General features: G+C 40.4%; 1 protein-coding gene across 1 annotated transcript; it reads right to left on the reverse strand.

Annotated features, from left to right (window-relative positions):
- Window positions 1-4,124: 4,124 nt before the first annotated feature.
- LOC123956927 (sodium-dependent neutral amino acid transporter SLC6A17-like) lies at window positions 4,125-16,263 on the reverse strand. Its single transcript, XM_046029486.1, has 11 exons — window positions 15,981-16,263; window positions 11,844-12,001; window positions 10,830-10,956; window positions 9,078-9,259; window positions 8,862-8,972; window positions 8,516-8,757; window positions 7,254-7,446; window positions 6,971-7,163; window positions 6,533-6,692; window positions 6,212-6,374; window positions 4,125-5,207 (listed from the first exon to the last, which is right to left on the reverse strand). Exons 1-11 carry the CDS (start codon window positions 16,261-16,263, stop codon window positions 4,800-4,802), a joined length of 2,220 nt encoding a protein of 739 aa, XP_045885442.1. The 3' UTR covers window positions 4,125-4,799.
- Window positions 16,264-18,797: the final 2,534 nt, after the last annotated feature.

Here is an 18,797-nt window from a genome sequence, read left to right on the forward strand (position 1 = left end):
TTCACACAGAATCATTGTGGGGTAAATTACACTATTTATTTTAGTAGTCATTAGGCGTGGATGTGAAGGTGGAGAAGGTGGGTCTTACCATATGACTCAGAAGAGGAGGAGCAAGACAGGATATATCCATCGGATACACATGTATTTGTGTAATTGCTTGAAATTATCACTAAACTTGTGTTTTATTAGAATCCATGTCTCATTGAAAAGAATACAATCTACACTGAAAGGACAACAGTTAACAATAATTGACTTACAAGTTACATTAAAGAATACTAAGTGCGAGAGTGAGGACCTATAAGGCCTCCGGTCTGAGGGTTTTTCCTCTGAGGGTATTGATCATTGATATGTTTCAATCTTGTGTATTCTGTGCTGATGTTTGTAATACCATGAAACATAGCTAGGATGTCCAGATCTCCTGGGAAGTTTGCCCAGTTTTGGATAGAGCAACAAGCATGATTTACAAGAATGTTTTTGGTCTTTCAGTGGAAAGTAAGGTGATTGCCAGTTTTGTGAATGACTGATGGCTGAAGGAAGGAGCTGCTCATCTGAGAGGTGTGGACAACTGAAGATGCTTTTGCTGGAAATATAAAATGTATTGATTTGGATTGAGTTTGGGTTTTTGCTCTGCAGAACATTTATTTATGGAATTATACTCTCTATACTGAATGTGTGCATGGCAATACGTCTAGTTGTCTAGACATGTCACTAAAAACCACAAATGTCAACCTCATGGTGGCGCTAGAGGAAAAGTTAGAGTCAAGTCACCAAAAACATCTTCAATTCAAGAAGCCTGGAAGAAAGATAACACTTTTGTGTGGAGGTCGAGTCCAGTCAGCTACACATCTGAGCTAATGAAAATAAAGACAAAACCTCCCCAGATTTTGAGAACATGTATACGTACATGTACATTTCCAGTGTAAACTTTGACTCATTTAGGAACCAGACAAATTCAGAAATCCGACAGCAGCTTGTCTACTCTTTATTATTAATATTTTTTGGTGGTGTTCACAATTTTTTTTACAATAGTTTGTCAGTCTCAGACAATCATAATATGAGGAGGACAGAGAGAGAGAGAGAGAGAGAGAGAGAGAGAGAAAGAGAGAGAGAGAAGCTGTAAGGGGACATTTTTAAATGTGTCTCCTACAGACAGTGCTTGAAACGTGTGCTCAGTAAGGCCCAGCACCCACAGGTAAGAAGGAGTATTTAGTTCACAAACACACACACGCACACACACACACACGCACGTACGCACACACATACACACGTTTATTGTATATACATATGCATACACGCTCCAGCACTTGTAAGGAAGAGTTGTAGTATCCCTTTGGCTATAAGGGGCAGTTCCTAATCTTCGCAATTAAGCTTCTTTCAGTCTTAATTTTTCTTCAGTTTAATAACTTGATATTGCTTTTACACAGATCTTGAATTTACGGCTATGAGGACAAAACAAATGCTAACTTTTTTGCTGTCCTAGTGAGAAAAGTGCATTAATCACATTCATTATTACTTTATGTTACATTTACTGCTAAAATAGTTACTTTTTAAGACATCGATATACTTCACATGGATAAAATCTATCTTCAGAGTAGTTTGACTACACAAGATTATTTACAGGTTTGGACAACTAAAAAGTATTAACACTCTCAGCAGGAAGTGCCTGACTCACCCGGACTGAAACAAGACAAGAGATGAAACAATAATTACTTTATGGCCACACTAGCGGTCCTGCAAGACAGTAATGCTTTTTACACACAACGTTGTTGAATGGATAAAATATATTAATTTGCTGTTCTTAGATCTACAACTAGTGGGGCAAAAAAGTAAAGTTTTCCCTGAGGGTGGGATCATGTTGTCACATGAAAGGGTTTATCCTCTGTACAGTAGCTGTTTGACTACTGATTTGTCAGTCTCAGCTCTACATAAAGGTGAGTTTGGTATGAACATAAAGGGAATTTTGGACGTGGTGTGGTTGCATGCAAAGTTAATAGAAAGACATGATTGTTCATGCCTTTGTGCACGAGTTTAACAAAAAAACTGTTCACGTCATCTCCCGAGTTATAGGGAATTTCTGACGGTGACAATATCTCCCACTTAGTGAGAAGAACAACAGAAGTATCAACAAACTGTTGGTAAAATGGCTGCAAGCAACGCTGGCAGTTACATTTACAGTACATCAACTATTATTATTTACACTAATAAAATCAGGAGCTTTTCACTGTCTGCTTGTGTCTGATTTCATTTGTTAATGAACTGCTATAAATATGTAACACTGCAAAAGTAGCTAATTTAGGCTCTTAGAAAGACTATGAGGCTAACTGTGCAGCTGTGCAGTTACCAACGCTCCCAAGTTGGAATAATGAGAGGTTTTCCTATTCTTCACATTCACAATTGTGTGAATGCAAGAATTTTAGCTGAAAGCTGATATTCCATGTAACATGTAAAATGTCAGGTTGTTAATAATCTTTTCATGCTAAAGGTAGCATCATAACCATAGACTGTATATAAAAAGATCATAACATGCTAACGTGTAGAATATAATTTCCAGCAGGTTGGTGTGTTTTTATACATTTATCATGTTAGCATGCTGTCTTAGCATGTATGTGAAGTGTTGCTGAGGCTGACTGGAATTAAAGTGTTGGAAAAGATAAAAGTTTGACTTGATGGAGCTAGATAAAAGGTCAGGGGAGTCATGGTAAATTATCTGTGGTAAGCAGTGATGGTGCTAGTGTGGCTAAAAACAAGTAGACCAGTAAACCTACAGTCAAGACAGGTAAGTGGACGTCACCTAACACCAGGTGCAGCGAAGAACATACACAGCTCTCATGAACAAAGAACCAGCTGCTGCTCACTGAAGACCTCATATCACACATTACTTTCACCTCCCAGCAGCTGTTTCACATCCCACAACAAGAATTAGCTACACAAACTATAAAATAAATAAGTCTTTAAATATACAATTTAAATATATATATACTGGTCACTTTTAAAAGATAAATTTTTGTAGTTCACACCTACATACACAGCAAATATACAGGAATATAAATATAGTCCATTTAATCCTCAACACCATGGCTTTGAATATTGTGATAAAAAAATAAATAAAGGTATCCTCCTCCACGTAACAGGAACTCGAATGTGCTCATTTTGAACATGTAGACAGTTTTGCACAACTATTCAGTACCAGTGTGTTTCAGGGAAAGATGTCCGTCTTAACTTTACCCGTTCAGACTGTCATCTGGTTTAACATCAGTTCAACCAGAAGCCAAAGTTCTTCATCACAAAGGAACTGAGGTGTGACAAGTGTGCTTGCATGTATGTTTTTGTTTGTGCATGTATGTGCCCACAATGCTTACAGAAGTTCATACTAAGTTAGCTGATGAGTTTTATATTCCATAATTAAATTTTTTGTTTCTTAAGTTGCTAAATCTTTTGGTCCATAGCTGATTTCTTTATTTCATGTTCGTTATGTTTTTGGTCAATAGTGAAAAGTGCTCCTAACTGTATATTGTGTACTCATTGTGTGGGACATTTTTGACAGCAGCAGTTATTGTAATTCCAGGGGTGCATAAATGTTCAAAACAACAGGATTAGGATAAGGATTAATAATTCACTGTTGTGCAATAATTGTGTAAAATCTCTTTTGTGCTTTTGTAGCATTGTCATTTTAAGTCAAAAGTGACATTTGTTTCAAATTCACACGAACAAACTGTGCTTTTAGTCACCGAAGAATTAAAACGAGCTCTTTGTACTTCATTTTCAGCACAATTCAGCATTTCCTTTTTGTTATTCTGTAATATGAATATGTTGGTTTCAAGTGTTTTGCTGTCTACTTTTAACTCGTTGGCGGAGAAACTGAAATGAGGGATTTTCACAAGTCATAACATGCGTGTAATGGATGATGAGACTGTGACTTTAGAACAAATATCATATTATCCTACATAATCTTACTGTACTGTACACCGCTGTTTACAGAATGAACAAGAACAACACTGGCTACACACTAAACACAGAACGGGATTGGAAGAGAACGGAACATAAATGGATGTCTTTAGAGCAGCCTTAAGCATAATTTACCCTATTCCACAGAGAAAACCCTGTGAAAACAAATCTACACAACGTTAGTATTTTGTAGTTTAGAACATCAGAACAGAGGTGCATGTCAGTGCTCATGTAGACATACTGTACCTACTCACTGAAATCAGATCTAATAGAAAATAACTTGTTTTGTGTTAGACCGTATGACTTTAACACACAGTACCACTACAGAGGGCAGCAACGCAAACACTGCTTTCGAACCTTAAAATAATTCATTCATTCATCTTGGCTCTCTGTGCCGGTGTGCTGAGTGAAAACCTGTTCAACCAGCAGGACTATGCCAGCTCCTCTACATTCATTCTTTCAGGTCCCCTGCACTGTGCAGACGGGGATATACATTAAGCTGTGGGGGTCTGTGTCTACTGAGGATCCTTATACTAAGGCAAAGAAATGCAGATCACAGAACTTCATCTTAAACCCTGTGAAGTTAAATACAGAATAGATACAGATGTCAGTCCCACCCTGATTTCAGTGTTTGATCTACTGTGAAAGAGTAAACTTTTTTCTCCTGCTGGAGATGGTTCCTTGGTGTTATTTTGCCTAGCGTGTGTTCTGGTAAATTGGGCAGCTACATACATTTTTGTGGCGTTAGTAGGACAGTGGCGGGGATTCTCTGCGCTGCAGTGATCCCTGGTGGAGACTTTATGGCTGAAAGGTAAACTGTGCTATGGGATTGGGTGTCATGGGGAGTGTTGAAGTCAAGAGTCAGACTCTGGTGTGGCAGGCATGGTCGGTGTAGTCGGTGTGGTGGGGCTGATGGCAGCGTTCTGGTAGCTTGTACCGTAGCAGATGTTTGGAGACAGGGAGTTGGGGTCCAGGGGTTTGTTCCCTCCTGGAGTAAGGTAGGCTTTGCGTGCCGGCACCGATGATGGCATCTCGCCGGGCTTGGTGCCGAGGATGGATTTGGCCTCGTCCTGCTCCTCTAGGATGGACATGTCCTTCATCATGGTTTTACGGTAGGAGACAGACAGCTTGTTGGAGCCGTCTGACATCAGGTTGAAGCGGCGGGCAATGAAGACAACGGGGAGCGGCAGCATGGCCACTATGATGAGAGCGAAGCACATGGCCAATGCCCAGGGAGGGTAGCTCTGGAAGCGTTCCTGAGCCTGCAGACACACAGAGAGGGTTTAGTGATTATGTGACAACTTAAAAAGAAATCCAAAGACAAAACATTTCTCTAAGTGGAGAGGAGCATAAGAATAAATTGGCTACTACAACCTGTTAGGGTTTAGCAGGCTGTTGCTGTGCAATGGTTCAGAATGCTAGTGGTTTTTTTTAAGCTATGCAATACTCCAGGGGTGGTAATGTCAATCTGTCAGTCGGTTTAGCACTTTGTTTTGGACTGAAATATCTCAACAATTACTGGATGGATTGCCATGAAATTTTGTACAGACATTAATGGACCCCAGAGGATGAATTTGGCAGATTAAGGTTACCCCTTGCTTTTCCTTCAGCATCATCATCAGGCTAAAATGTAATTTTGTCTAATACTTTGGTTTAATGATCTCCCATTCACATCAGCCTCAGCTGTATTTAATGCTAATTAGCAAAGCATGCTAGCACACTAAATTAAGATAAATTTGCCTTGTCATTGTGGGCATGTCAGCATACTGCTCAAAGCACCACTGTGCCTTAGTTTATACTCACAAAACTGCTAGCGTGGCTGTAGGCCCTTTTTTCGGCCTGAGCACCCGCTTAGTGTTAACTTACAAACATGCAATGAGGCACACATATTGCCAATAGCAGGGTTCCTTTTATGGGACACATATTTGTCTATAAGTCTTTTGTTCAAATTCCTCATGACAAAATTAAAGTTGAAAACAGGATAAAGAAGTTGAGGATAAACAAAACAAAAAAACGTTATAATTACAAATATGTCAAATAAAGTTTGTAAATTTTAAAAATCTATATAACCTCAAATCTGTATCAGAGAGCTTTACATTCAAACAACTTACACCCTCTGACCCTAGACATAATAGATTTATGACAGGAAAATATAGAAATTGTAGAAAACCAAACAAAACCATAAATGAAGACTGCTGGCAACAACACACACACACACACACACACACACACACACACACACACACACACACACACAGAGACTGACCAGCTCTTGGACCCAGGCGTTGTATCCTGGTGGGCTGATGGCCATTTCTATCACAGTGGCTGAGATGAGCACAATGAGACACAGAGGGGAGACGTACTTCCACAGGTAGAAATACATCATGTTTGGTCGGAAACCCAACATGTCCTCTAGATCCTGCATGAACCTGACGGAGACAAAGAAATGACAGTAATGATCAAGCCCATTTACACACTTTATACTAATTTAACAGTCATTCGTTTTAGTGAATGTTTTACTTTTATAATTCAAATTTGAGCAAGATGAATTGCAGACACAGACACACAAACCTACAGATAGTTGTACCTTTTTGTGCCGTAAATCCAAGCGACAGACACATTTTCCAGGATGACCACTACAGTGAGAGGCAGTCCGGCAGAGTAATCATCAAACATGGTGACAAAGTAATTCCCTGAGCGTTGAACGAACAACAGGCCACATAGGAATGCCACAATGCAGCAACACACTGTAACAAACCCAGAGAAGAAGAAAAATTAGCACCCATTCAGAGGAAAAGACGAGAAATTTCAGTCTAATAGATGAGAAAATGGAAAAATAAAAGGGTTTTATTGCCAGTAAGCTGTTTTGTTCCCTGTAAGTGTTTTGCATTCAGTACGCTCGGAGCAATAATAGAAAGACTAATGTAGCCCATTCCCAAATGTGCTTTAATACTCTGCTGACTAAGTGATTTCAGCCACTAAGCATGTAGTGTCCTGACTGATGGGGTCAGTGGGGGAGGTTTACCTGTGAAAAGCTCCTTCTGGACCTTGTAGGTGTCGAGGACAGGTGTAGTGATGCCGGTCATGGTGCCGATCATGCTGCCCAGACCGAGGTTGATGAGCATGAAGAAGAACATGACCGACCAGAATGGAGATGCCGGGAAATGGGTCATGGCTTCTGTGAAGGCGATGAAGGCCAAGCCGGTGCCCTGGACAGCCTGCAGAGAGATGGATCAGAGGAGTGAAATCAGGTAACAGACAGAACATACTATGGATCAAGCTGTTGCAACACTGTGCCAAAGACTCACCTTGTTGAGCTCGTCCTCCAGGACACAAGGCTCCAGACCCAGCTGGGCGAAACTGTCCTCTTTCACTGTCTTGATGACCCCGTACATCTCAGCATAGTCTGATGTGGTGAGATGGGTAAAGTTTATATGTGGGGGGATCAGATCGTGACTCAGGACGTTAGAGTTGAGGTAACCCAGGATCTTCTCTGCATTCCTACGTAGATAAAAGGACAGAATCAGAATCAACTTCATTGGTCAGATATGTTGACATATCCTTGGAATTTAACTCTAGTTGCTCTAAATACGGTGCAGAAAAAGAGAAAATTAACTGGACGATACAGATACAGACATCCAGCAAAATGAAGGCATCAAGCTAAACATGCACACATTTCAGCGGACTTAAACATACTATACTGTACTATAAATAATAATATTGTAAATATAGGTTGTGCAAAGAATGTGAGAATAAATAGTGTTTATAGTTTTAGACTTGACTATAGCAATGATGAGATAATATGTACGTATCATTGTACAATGTTTATATTACACTGTAATAAATATATGTATGTGCAATAAGATTATTTCAGATTATTTGAACATTAAAAGTATAAAATAGTATCAAAAAATCTGTATTTTTGCTCTTAGATCGTTTGCTTATCTTAACGTGCTTCTAGTCACTTCAGTTCACACAAAATACAAAAATACCTGAAAAACTAATAATGTTCCCTTTCAGCTGTAACTATTTAGTGCTAATTAGCAAATGTTAGCATGCTAACATGCTAAACTAAGACGGTCAAGATGGCAAACTTTATACCTGATAAACATCAACATTATGCCATGCTGACAATAGCATGTGGCACAAAAGCACACAGCTGTGCCCTCGGCTACAAAGAGCCGCTAGCATGACTGTAGACTCTAAATCTTCTTTAAATTGTATTTTTCACTGATGTGAGGAGCATAAACAAGGGTCAGTTTACTTCCATTTAATTGGGGCAGAGGAATTGCAGACACAAGGTATATTGATATTGAAATTATTGAAGGGTAGCCCCTTAAGATGCAGCATCTCATTTTCATATATCTAATCCTTAGCCAGAAATATCTGCATGGCTACTACAAGAGGTAAGTTAGACTACTTTAAAACAAGTAAGCTACCTCATGCTTGTTTACCTAACTTATATGTGTTTATATGTAAACCCTTCAGGGATGAATAAAGTACTTACCTACCTATCTGTACACTATAAGTGGTGTGTGAGGATAAATAGCTTTTGCAGGTGTGAACTTACTGTACGACACACTTTTCGTTCATGAGATTGGCCTTGAAACCCAGCACAGCGAACACCACCAGTGTGGCCAGAATAGAAGTGAGGAAGTTGATGAAAGAGACGAGCACGGCATCAAAATGGCAGTTGTTATCGATCTTGTTGTAACTGGAGAAGGCTATGACTCCTCCAAACCCCAGACCCAGGGCAAAGAAGACCTGGGTGGCTGCCTCCCTCCACACCTGGGGCTCCAGCATCTTCTCTAACTGTGATTGACAGAGAGAGTAAGTGACTTTATAACTGTATAATTGATCATTTTCCACCATGGCTGGTTAAAAATACTGGGATGAAGCAGTTCTGTAAGTCTCACCTTGGGAGTGAACATGTGAGCGATACCATCCACTGATCCCTTTAGCATTAAACCCCTGACCAGGAAACAGAACAGCACCACATAGGGGAAAAGAGAGCTGAAGTACATCACCTGTGAAAGTGGAAAACATACATTCAGGAAAGGAAAACCAGCAGTCTCTTCATTGTTTTTCTCTCCTCATGTCCATTTCATTTCTGTCTCATCCTCGACCACTACCTTCCCGGAGGAGGCGATTCCTCTAATGACAGCGAGACATACGATGATCCAGGCCACAAGCAGAGACAGGGTCATTTTCACGTTGAGGCCACCGCTCTCTGCGATGGTGCTGGTGGTGTTCAGAGTCTGACGGTACCAGAAATAGGTCGTAGCCGAGCTTTTCTCACACTCCGGCTCCACAACTGTATATTTTGCACATAGAAGGAGATAGAGCTTTAGCTTGGGTGATAATGAAAGAGAAGAGATGGGTGTGAAGATGTAGCAGGGGGATGTCGCATTATGGAAGATGGAGAGGGCATAAGGAGGAATATAATGAGATTGACAGTGTTTGCTCAGGGTCAATATCTCAATTCTCTGCTGGTTTACACCTCTCAGACGTGAAGTGAGCCAAACAAGGTCATCTGTTCGCTTAGTATGTGATGCATGAACCTCCAATTCACAATACCTGAGATGGGTTTTTTTTACAGTCCACATACAATCTCTTCTGTTGTTACCTTGAGTACGTGATAGTGAGAGTGTGGCTGAGTTTATAGTCAGCAGCAACAATTCTCCACTTACTTTTGCAGGATAGTGCAGATTTATCCATGCAGATGCACACACATATGACACATACAGATGCATGGAGAACTCTTTATAGATGTATGACAATCTAAATCTAATGAATTCAAAATGGCCTTGGCTAAATTCATTGATTATTAATCACTCCCTGGTTCCATCATTTGTCTGTCACACTGGATACAGATGTGTGTTTCTGTGCTTCCAGTGAAATGTTGTACACCTGGCTGCTGTCCTTCAATCTGAGCGACTGAATCTCTGCTGTCTTTCTGCCAGCAGGCGCAGCCTTGCTGAGTCATATGCACCCTGAGTGTTTCTCGGCTACCCCGAGGGTTTTGTCATTATCACTTCTAATCAAATAAACTCCATCTGGAATCTGGATTATCTCTGTGAAGTTGTGACAGAAAGTTGTAAGGGAGTTAACACAGTTCGTCTGATCTGCTTACTGTAGTTGTGCTTGTGGCATGGTGGCCTATTGAGGAATTACTGTGGGAACCATATACATACTATTACAGAGATTGACCATGGCAATGACACAAATGGATATTGTATTATAATCCTGAAAATGTATGCACTCTTGATATTAGATGAATGCGTTAATCTACTCTAAAGACATTTTACTCAGTAGGTCCATCTGAGGCAACAAACTAACACAAACTGGTCAGGATTAGATTCATAATACATTTCTAATATCCTTGTAGAAAAAAATCCAGTAGTTCCTTTAGATCAATTTTGCATTTAGATATAATATACTGTGCACAGATGGACCAACGTCCTGATGATTTTACATGTCAATTTGCCCCAACAATAGCAACTTTCAAATCTACAGTAAAAAGTCTCCTGTTTCCACGGCCTCTGACTGATCACTTTCCTCTACTGCACTTGTATTTCCTTAATTCAATTTGGGGCAACTTGCTGCTGCACTGGAATTGTATTTCTATGATTTAGATTTTTGATGATAGGCTAACAACATGGCTCTATGGATGACATTGTCATTTGGCCTTCTACCAGCACGAGGTTGACTATTATTTAGCTACCTTTCTTTAATGACATTCCCATCAATTGCACTTGCTGTTTAGTGCTAACTGAAGATGCCTCTTCATTGTGTTTTTAAATGCTGTTCTAAAGCACATTGCAGTAAATTGTGCTACACATATAACTTTCCTTATCTGTTAGTTAGTATTTAATGTCACTCACTGGCGAGTGTCCCATTCTTTCTGATTGGACAGTCGCTCCAAGGAAGAGGATACTGGAAAGACTGGAAGAAGTAAAAGATGCTCCAGCCGATGATCACATTATAGTAGAGGCCCACAAAGCCACACACCTAGATAGATAGATACATAGATAGATTAGAATTACTATAGATGGATGAATTAAATTGTAAGGTGTCACATTTTATACCTCCACTAAATTGTATAAGATCGTCAGTGAAAAAGGTATGCATATGAGGCAGCATGCTTTGTGAATGTCCCAGGTTGCTGTCAGTCTTGTGAGCAGTCTTGCCAGCCAGGACATTCACGAGCTAAATAAGGATGGGGAAAGCATGAATAATTAAAGTGCTCTCTTTTCAACACTGATCTTCTACAAGATATTTATAGCTACTTCTGCGCCAGCCGTGCAGCTCGAAAGAAAGGCTCCCTTTCACTCTGAAATACGTCAATACCCCCCATAAACCCAAGAGAGGCTGAGGCAGTGTGAAGGCTGTTCTGGTGACTCCAGATGCTCTGGTAACGTTATCCAGCTCATTACCATATCAGTTTCATTGATTGTTACATGCTATAGACATGCATACAACAAACAAAACCATACATTTAAATTAGGGATGAAATTAATCGTGTCCCTTTGATAGATAGATAGATAGTCCAAGTGTTTGCTTGTGCAGAAAAAGCCACCTTCATAAATCACACAGACAGAGCTTGTTTTTTTATCCTTAAACTGGTGCACATTCAGCAGATGTGCTTCTGTTTACCTGCAGGGTTTGACAGCTGCTTCCCCATTACAACTTCCCTGATTCTTATCAGAGGACTCACACTTTTTCTCTCCACCACGCTGCTGTCAAACTGTTTTTTCCAAGGCGCCATAGAGATTTTAACAGCTACACCAAAGAAAGTATTAACAAGAGTATGTTTTAGGTTTATGGCTATAGATATGAAAAATGATTCTGATTTACACCGATTAAGGAAAAACATCCGGGATTCTTTATCCCCTTACCATCAGACTGGACACCCCTATCCCGCCCAGACTGGGACAGACGTAGTTCCAGACCCCGATGCTCCCACGTCGAATCTTCTGACCCACAGCCAGCTCCAAGAAGAAGAGCGGGATGCCAATGATGAGGAGGAGGATGAAGTAGGGAACCAGATAGGCACCTGAAAAACAGGGAGGCTTCTTGATCTTATACTATACACTGTATGAAGCATTTCAAGGCAAATGAGTTAATTAGTACAATCCCAATTTGCATTTATCCCAGACACAGACCAAGGGAAGTAATGTGTTTGGTTGACAGAAAACAACAGAGATATCTGTCCTTAATTTTATGTACACTTACTGCTACCCACATTACACAGTGAGCTATGTTGCTACAGAACTTTTAATTGTGTTTTCATACTAAAATTAATGGAACCAAGTTGTAGCCTGGAAGTTGGGAGAAACGTGGAACATGATCAGCAATTATCTGAAGCACACCAGGAAAATCAAATGACCAGAAAAATAGTATAGTCATGCAATGAAAACTTTTGTTGAGACCCATACTTTCCTTGTTTGTTTTGCAAATTACAATACATTCTGTGTTTTAAGGGTTTAGCCTGTGGTGCTGTTGTAGACTGTATTTAGTAATATTTTGTCTACCTCACTGATATGCAGAGGACAAAAAGTATGTGCTAAACTTTCAATATAATGCAATCGAATACAATAGAAATATTAGAGACAGCCTCAGAAATGACCACAGATGTGATTTAGCACCTTTTAGACACAATGACAAGAAGAAATAAAAACTGTAGGCTTCTTCTACACCTTGTACGTTGTTCTATTATTGAAATGTAGTAAATGGATTAAAACATGCAAATATACTAGTGTGGTCCTGAGTATTAACACGGTTCCTGTTCATTTCTGTTTTAATACCAGCGACATTTGAACGGTAATTCATTCAACAATTTTGCATCAGTTTAACTTGCAAAATGTGATCTTGTGATTCAGTGAGATATATTTATCTCCCAACCACCCCTCCTCCTGCACCCTCTCAAATATAAGGTTTCAGGCTCCACTGACAAATATTCCTTGAATTTCATTTTAATTTTGACAGAAGTCTATATTTGTCCCTTTGCAGCTTAATCCAGAGAGGCATAATCAGGATGCAACTGTGTTTTATGTCCAAAGTAGGAGTCATTATCCGGGACTTATAGGATGTATTAATACATCAAGTAGGAATTACATAGTGGCACACACACATGTGATAGTGAGTGGAGTAATGAGGCAGAGAGAAGGGAGGAGGTGAAAGGCCCAATCAACCAAGCCGAAATAGAGAGGAAAGTGAGGTTAAATGTTTGGGCCTTTGCCGGGATGCTCACGCACATCCACTCCATTATGTATGATTTATGACAGTGTCACGGGCATGAGGGTGTGACAATGGAGGGAGAAATGTTCAAAGGAGGTAGAGAAAGACCTGACGAGGAATAATGGGAATGAGAGAGAGGAGCCCACACAGCGATAACTTCCAAACAACACAGAACTTTAATGTGTCTGTAATTGGCTGCCTGACAGAAAATTACTGAGTGAAAAGTGGTCTGGGAGTCTACTGTGAGTAAATCCTCTCTACAGGCAATAAATCCTGCCTATATGCAGTAAATCAGATGAGAGCTAGTAAAGCAGCAAACACATTAAAAACTTGCAGCTGTCACAGAATGCTGCTCAGTCCCTCTCTTTAACCACACTGTTTCACCGCTGGCCATCTGCATTACCCTCTGGACCCTCCAGACCTCCCATCCTCTAGCTGTCCATCAGATGCCCTTGGACTGTCCCTCCTTTCCCTATCACCTGACTGCCACGCCTGTTCTCACTTCCCTCAGCCCTGCAGTTACCTGGCCTACTCTGCCCACTCCTCACCTGCAGCTGTCCCTCATCACTCCAGTTTGCTTCCTTTGTCGTCAGTTCATCCTGTTTGCAATCTGCCTTGTTGCTTTTGATTTGTAGTTTCTGTTTCATGGACCTGTATCTGCCAGCCTACTGGTCTGCCTGTCTGCTTACCTGTACCTGCCTGTAAGCTCATTGATGGACAATAAATCATTGTACTGCACCAGTCTGCCCTGTTTCATGTGTGTTTTGGGTCCAATCCCACTGCCCTGGCAAACCCACAATGACAAGAGCAATGTAAGCAGTAGCATGTTATCAGTCCATGATGACACAGCATTTCTCACCAACAGTGAAACACAGGTTTACACTGTGTTCTCCTTCAGATACATGCACCCCAGACCAAAACAAATCCTCATCACTATACAATTACATTCACTTTTTCATCGAGCTCTTTTCTGTATACCATCGGTTGAGCCTGGCCTGCCCTGCCCGGAGTAGTAATCAATAGTGCAGTTATATTTAGACTGCTCTCTTGGCACTTCTGTGCTGAGTGGAAGTGACATGTAGTTTGTGATGGTCGAGGGTTACTTAGCTGCTAAAGGTGAACTGCTAAACAGGCAGCTTAACAAGAAGCTGAGCAGATGTAGAAATCAGCATTTGTGTCAACAACAAATCACTTTCAGTAACTAATTATTAATTTTATTTTTGAATAATTAATTTGGATAACAGAAACGATACCATGGTATTTTTATACCATCACAATGTAATTTCACAATACAACAATAATATGGAATTATTGCTTCACCCTTGTAAAAATGTCTTGAAAGCAATGCAAAGACTAAAAGCGGATGTATTGTCAATTTGGGTAAAATTACTTTGATTTATCTTGCTTAATTCAAACTAGATTGTTACAAAAATAGAGCAGCCATGTTGACAGTGACGATGCTGACATTTAGCAGGTATAATGTTATACAATGTGTGATAGCATGCTAACATTTTTAATTAGCTCTAAACACAAAGTGCAGCTGATGTGAATCCCATTAGTTTTGCACGTATTGGTCATAAAACAAAATGCTGGACAAATTAAACAAATTGTCCCGAGGGGGACATGAACATCTAAATTCAACTTTGTGGCAAACCATCCAATAGTTGAAGAAATATTTCAGTCTGGACCAAAGTGGTGGACCGACCAACAGACTGAATCACATCCATTACTCGTTCCTCTTCATGGAAAACATACACTGATCAAACGAAACCTTTGCAGCCAAAACAGCAAAGACGTTAGCCGCAGAGCCTTTAAGTTGTCTAAGCTGTGAGGTGGTGCCTCCATGGATCAGACTTCACATCCCAGAGTCCACCACATCCCACAGATGCTCGTTTGGATTGAGATTTGCGGAATTTGGAGGCCAACACCATCACAATTTGGCCCTTGTCAAAGTCACTCCAATCCATACGTTTGCCCATTTTTCACAAGACCTATTACGCTTTCAACACATCAACTTTTAGGACAAAATGCTCACTTGCTGCCTGATATGTCCCACCCACTGACAGGTCCCATGATAACGAGATAATCACTTTTATTCACTTCATCTGTCAGTGGTCATAATGTTATGGCTGATTGGTGTACAAGTTGATATGTTTAGAACTTTCTGGTGATTATATTATATCAATATTCAGATACCACATCCCAGTGAAAATTAAAGCACTCTGTGTGTTGCTTTTAGCCTTTTATTCTCAGTGGGTTGGATACATTATCTGTATGCATTACTGTCTGTCTTAATGTCTTTTTTGTGGCTATCACAAAGGGTCATGGTAATATCCCACCACTGTGGGCTTTAATTTAAGAGGACATTTTAATTTTTTTAGTTTACCCTTAAATTAACCAGAGGAGAAGACCCACTGAGATAAAATCTCTTTTTCAAGGCTGCCCTGGCCAAGAAAGGCAGCAGAACAGCAAGTTTGACCTAACAGACATAGAATGACAACAACATAATTAAGACACTATAAAAACCAATACATTAAGACAAGCAACTACATATCGACCAATGGATTTCATGCTTATTTAAAACATTTACATTCATCTTTAAAAACCTCCATAATCAGGGATTTGAACTCTGCAATAGGCACCAGCACCTCCAACCGCAGGGTTAAGCTCTTAAGTTACTGATTTTGAAAACATCTGAAAAGTGTAGTGGTAAATATCTACTTGAGTACAGTGACAGTGAATGTTACTTTGTGCCTTGTGCAACACTGCAACTTGGACGAATGGCAGTGACTCACCTCCTCCATTCTTCTGGCACAGGTAAGGGAAGCGCCACACGTTCCCCAGGCCCACAGAGAAGCCCACCTGGGCAAGGATGTACTGCAATTTGCTGTTCCAGGCAGGGCGTCCATCGTTTTCGGGCACCTCTATCTGTGGGACTTTCTTCCCTGTGGCCCCTCCGACGTTCAGGGAGCTGCTCTTGTAGTCGAGCGGCTCCTCGTGTGCGAGCAGGTCAGCCACCGACTCTGTGACGTGCTCATGGCTCTGCTCGCGCTGCGTCACCTTGCTGTTCTTAGGCATCAGGGTTGGGAAGGGGGTGGGGGTGGAGAGAGAAAGAGAGAGCGAGACAGACTGGTAGGAACAGGAAGAAGTGATACAGGCAGAGAGTGGAAAAGAGACGGATGGATGTAGCTATAAGGGAGATGCTGAAGAGAGAGTTCAGGTCTGGGCCTCAGTCCTGCATCAGAAAAACAGAAAGGTCAAAGAGAAAATTGTGTTTCAAGGACATCATCAAAATTAAAATTTTCTGTCACTGGAGAAAAATCCCATACATAGTCTTGTTGACATTTTAAATAAAAGGATGTCAGGTTTGTACCCTTGGCAAGAATCATTTACTATACAGTAATAAAAATACTTCTCCTGGCTTTGATCCTTAAATAACACTTCACACAGCCGCTGACACAATTATTCCTCTATTTTGTGCTTGGTTAGGCTTGTAATAAGACACTGGATTGTAACACATGGTTATTCCTCTCCAAAGCCATGAAGAATGTCACCATAAAGACAGGAGACCATTTGTCACCTGTGTGTTCACTTAACCTGATTCTTTAAAAAACAGAACTCAGCAGGTACTTGAACAGGCACCCCCCCCCCCCCCCCCCCAAAAAAAAACAAAACAAAACAAAAAACAAAAACAAAACACCACAGCTTTTGGTCCCTCACGCAATGTTTCCAAAATATTCCCAATCCTGCAAATTGTTCTATTTAATTTCCCTGTTCTGCAAAGCTTAACTTTAGTGAAGCTTTTTTTCTCCTGTAAATCCCCTAATCCTCTGAAGCTTCGCAGCCACATCCATCCTCACCCCTCTTTTGGGGAGTGGTTGGTTCAACCCAAACCTCATGGAGGAAGTGAACATGATGCTTTGGATGAAGTGCTGTCATGTGTTCTCCTGATCTACATCACGTGGTGCAGTTTAGGTTCATTACTTATTAAGCGAGTCATTTGTAAAATGCAACACTGCAGAGCCCATAGGTTATTTGAATGCATTATTTCACATGCTGGAGGAAATGAAAAGGAAGAAAAACTGTATCTTACGATTTTTGATTCTCTGTGTGGGTAGTGGCTGATGTAGTCACCAAAGTCCTGTTAAAGCAGAAAGAAAATTCTTGGCTAAAGGAAACAGTCGAGAACTGGGGCTGAGCGAAGATGCTGCACCTTAATTGTGATGCAACCGCAGTGATGCACACAGGCCTTTAACGTCACAACTCTCACAAAAAGCATGAACTTCCTAAACACCCTCAGAGCTCCTGGCGGTGGCAAGAAAGAAACACTCAGAAAGTCCTTAATTTGTGCTCAGAATGTGCATTTTTCTTTCCTTGCTTGTGTAATTTTTTATCCCACAACAGATTTCCTCCTCTGGGCATGTCAAGATGAGCCTATGATGCAATAATCCACAGCCATTCACAAGTGTTCATAATCCTTTGTGCATTAACTATAAAGCCCCCAGTGCTGCTTTTCTGTCTTGTCATTCAATCCCATCCTACAGTATACAAGACACGTAATATCAATCAGAGGCTGCACCATCCAGCCAACCCAGAGAAATGAAAACACATCAACTCACCCAACCAATAATCCAAACACACGCAGTTCAGATGACTCCAGCTGATCCAGTCTGACTGTTGGATTTTACACCACAGTAACAAAATGTCACATCCACAGCAGATGGTACAATATAGAGAAGATAATTTTCTGTATTAAGCCAACAATGATGTGGTTTCTTATTATACAATTTCTTCTTGTTATATAATGTCTGCTGTAATGCACAGGAAAGCAGTGTGCCATATGTATGCCGTTTTCTTTTGTTGTGACTCCATGTTCTTGGACTTAATACTTCAAGAACCAGCGTACCAAGACTAGAGCGGAAACAAGAAACAATTTCCTAAAATGTCAAAACTTTTTACAAATTCCTAAAGCCAAAACATCTTCTTTTGTCCAGCCAATGGTCCAAAACCCAAAGATATCCTGTCACTTATGACAAAGAAAAGCAGCCACTCCTCACAAATGAAAAGATTAAATTATTCAATTGACCTAATCAATTCATTGACCAATTGTTCCAACTCTAACCAGGACATACTATTCAAGAATGTGTCATCATCACAGTGTATTCATAGCAACACATCTGGATGACTATAAGTAAAACTTACACATTTAAAGAACACCTGCTGGTAACTTTCCAGCACCAACAAGGTCACAAGTTCAGCCCTAACTGTGATCACTTGGTCTAACACATCATGTTTTCGCTGTCAGACATCATAGAATCATGAAGTTATACTCTCATGTGAATGAGGCAGATATTGATAATTATGTGAGTTATGTTTTAGTGGTGAGTTTTCCAACTACTTCCAGTAACACAACATAACATGTGACTAACAGGATGAAAAACAGCAGACCCTGCAGATATCAGCTTCAGTAATAATCAGTCCCGTTTAAATGTCCACACTTAATTGATTGTTTACTGATCCTGTGAGTCTCTTTTACTAGTCTGAACACAGTTAGTGGCAGCTTTTTCATCCTGGAAATTACAAAGTAGGCTATTAAAAGTCTGAAGGCTACT

The sequence above is a fragment of the Micropterus dolomieu genome, linkage group LG18, assembly GCF_021292245.1.
Source record: "Micropterus dolomieu isolate WLL.071019.BEF.003 ecotype Adirondacks linkage group LG18, ASM2129224v1, whole genome shotgun sequence".
Classification (NCBI taxonomy): Eukaryota; Metazoa; Chordata; class Actinopteri; order Centrarchiformes; family Centrarchidae; genus Micropterus; species Micropterus dolomieu.

Bases quoted from the DNA above. Each gene is read 5' to 3' on its own strand.
- LOC123956927 (XM_046029486.1), bottom strand. From the start codon at position 16,263: ATGCCTAAGAACAGCAAGGTGACGCAGCGCGAGCAGAGCCATGAGCAC. The intron at 8,973-9,077 runs GTAGTGGTCGAG...CCACTTTCACAG, and splicing joins GAATCGCCTCCTCCGGGAAG to GTGATGTACTTCAGCTCTCT. The intron at 7,164-7,253 runs GTGAGTCTTTGG...ATCTCTCTGCAG, and splicing joins TGGAGGACGAGCTCAACAAG to GCTGTCCAGGGCACCGGCTT.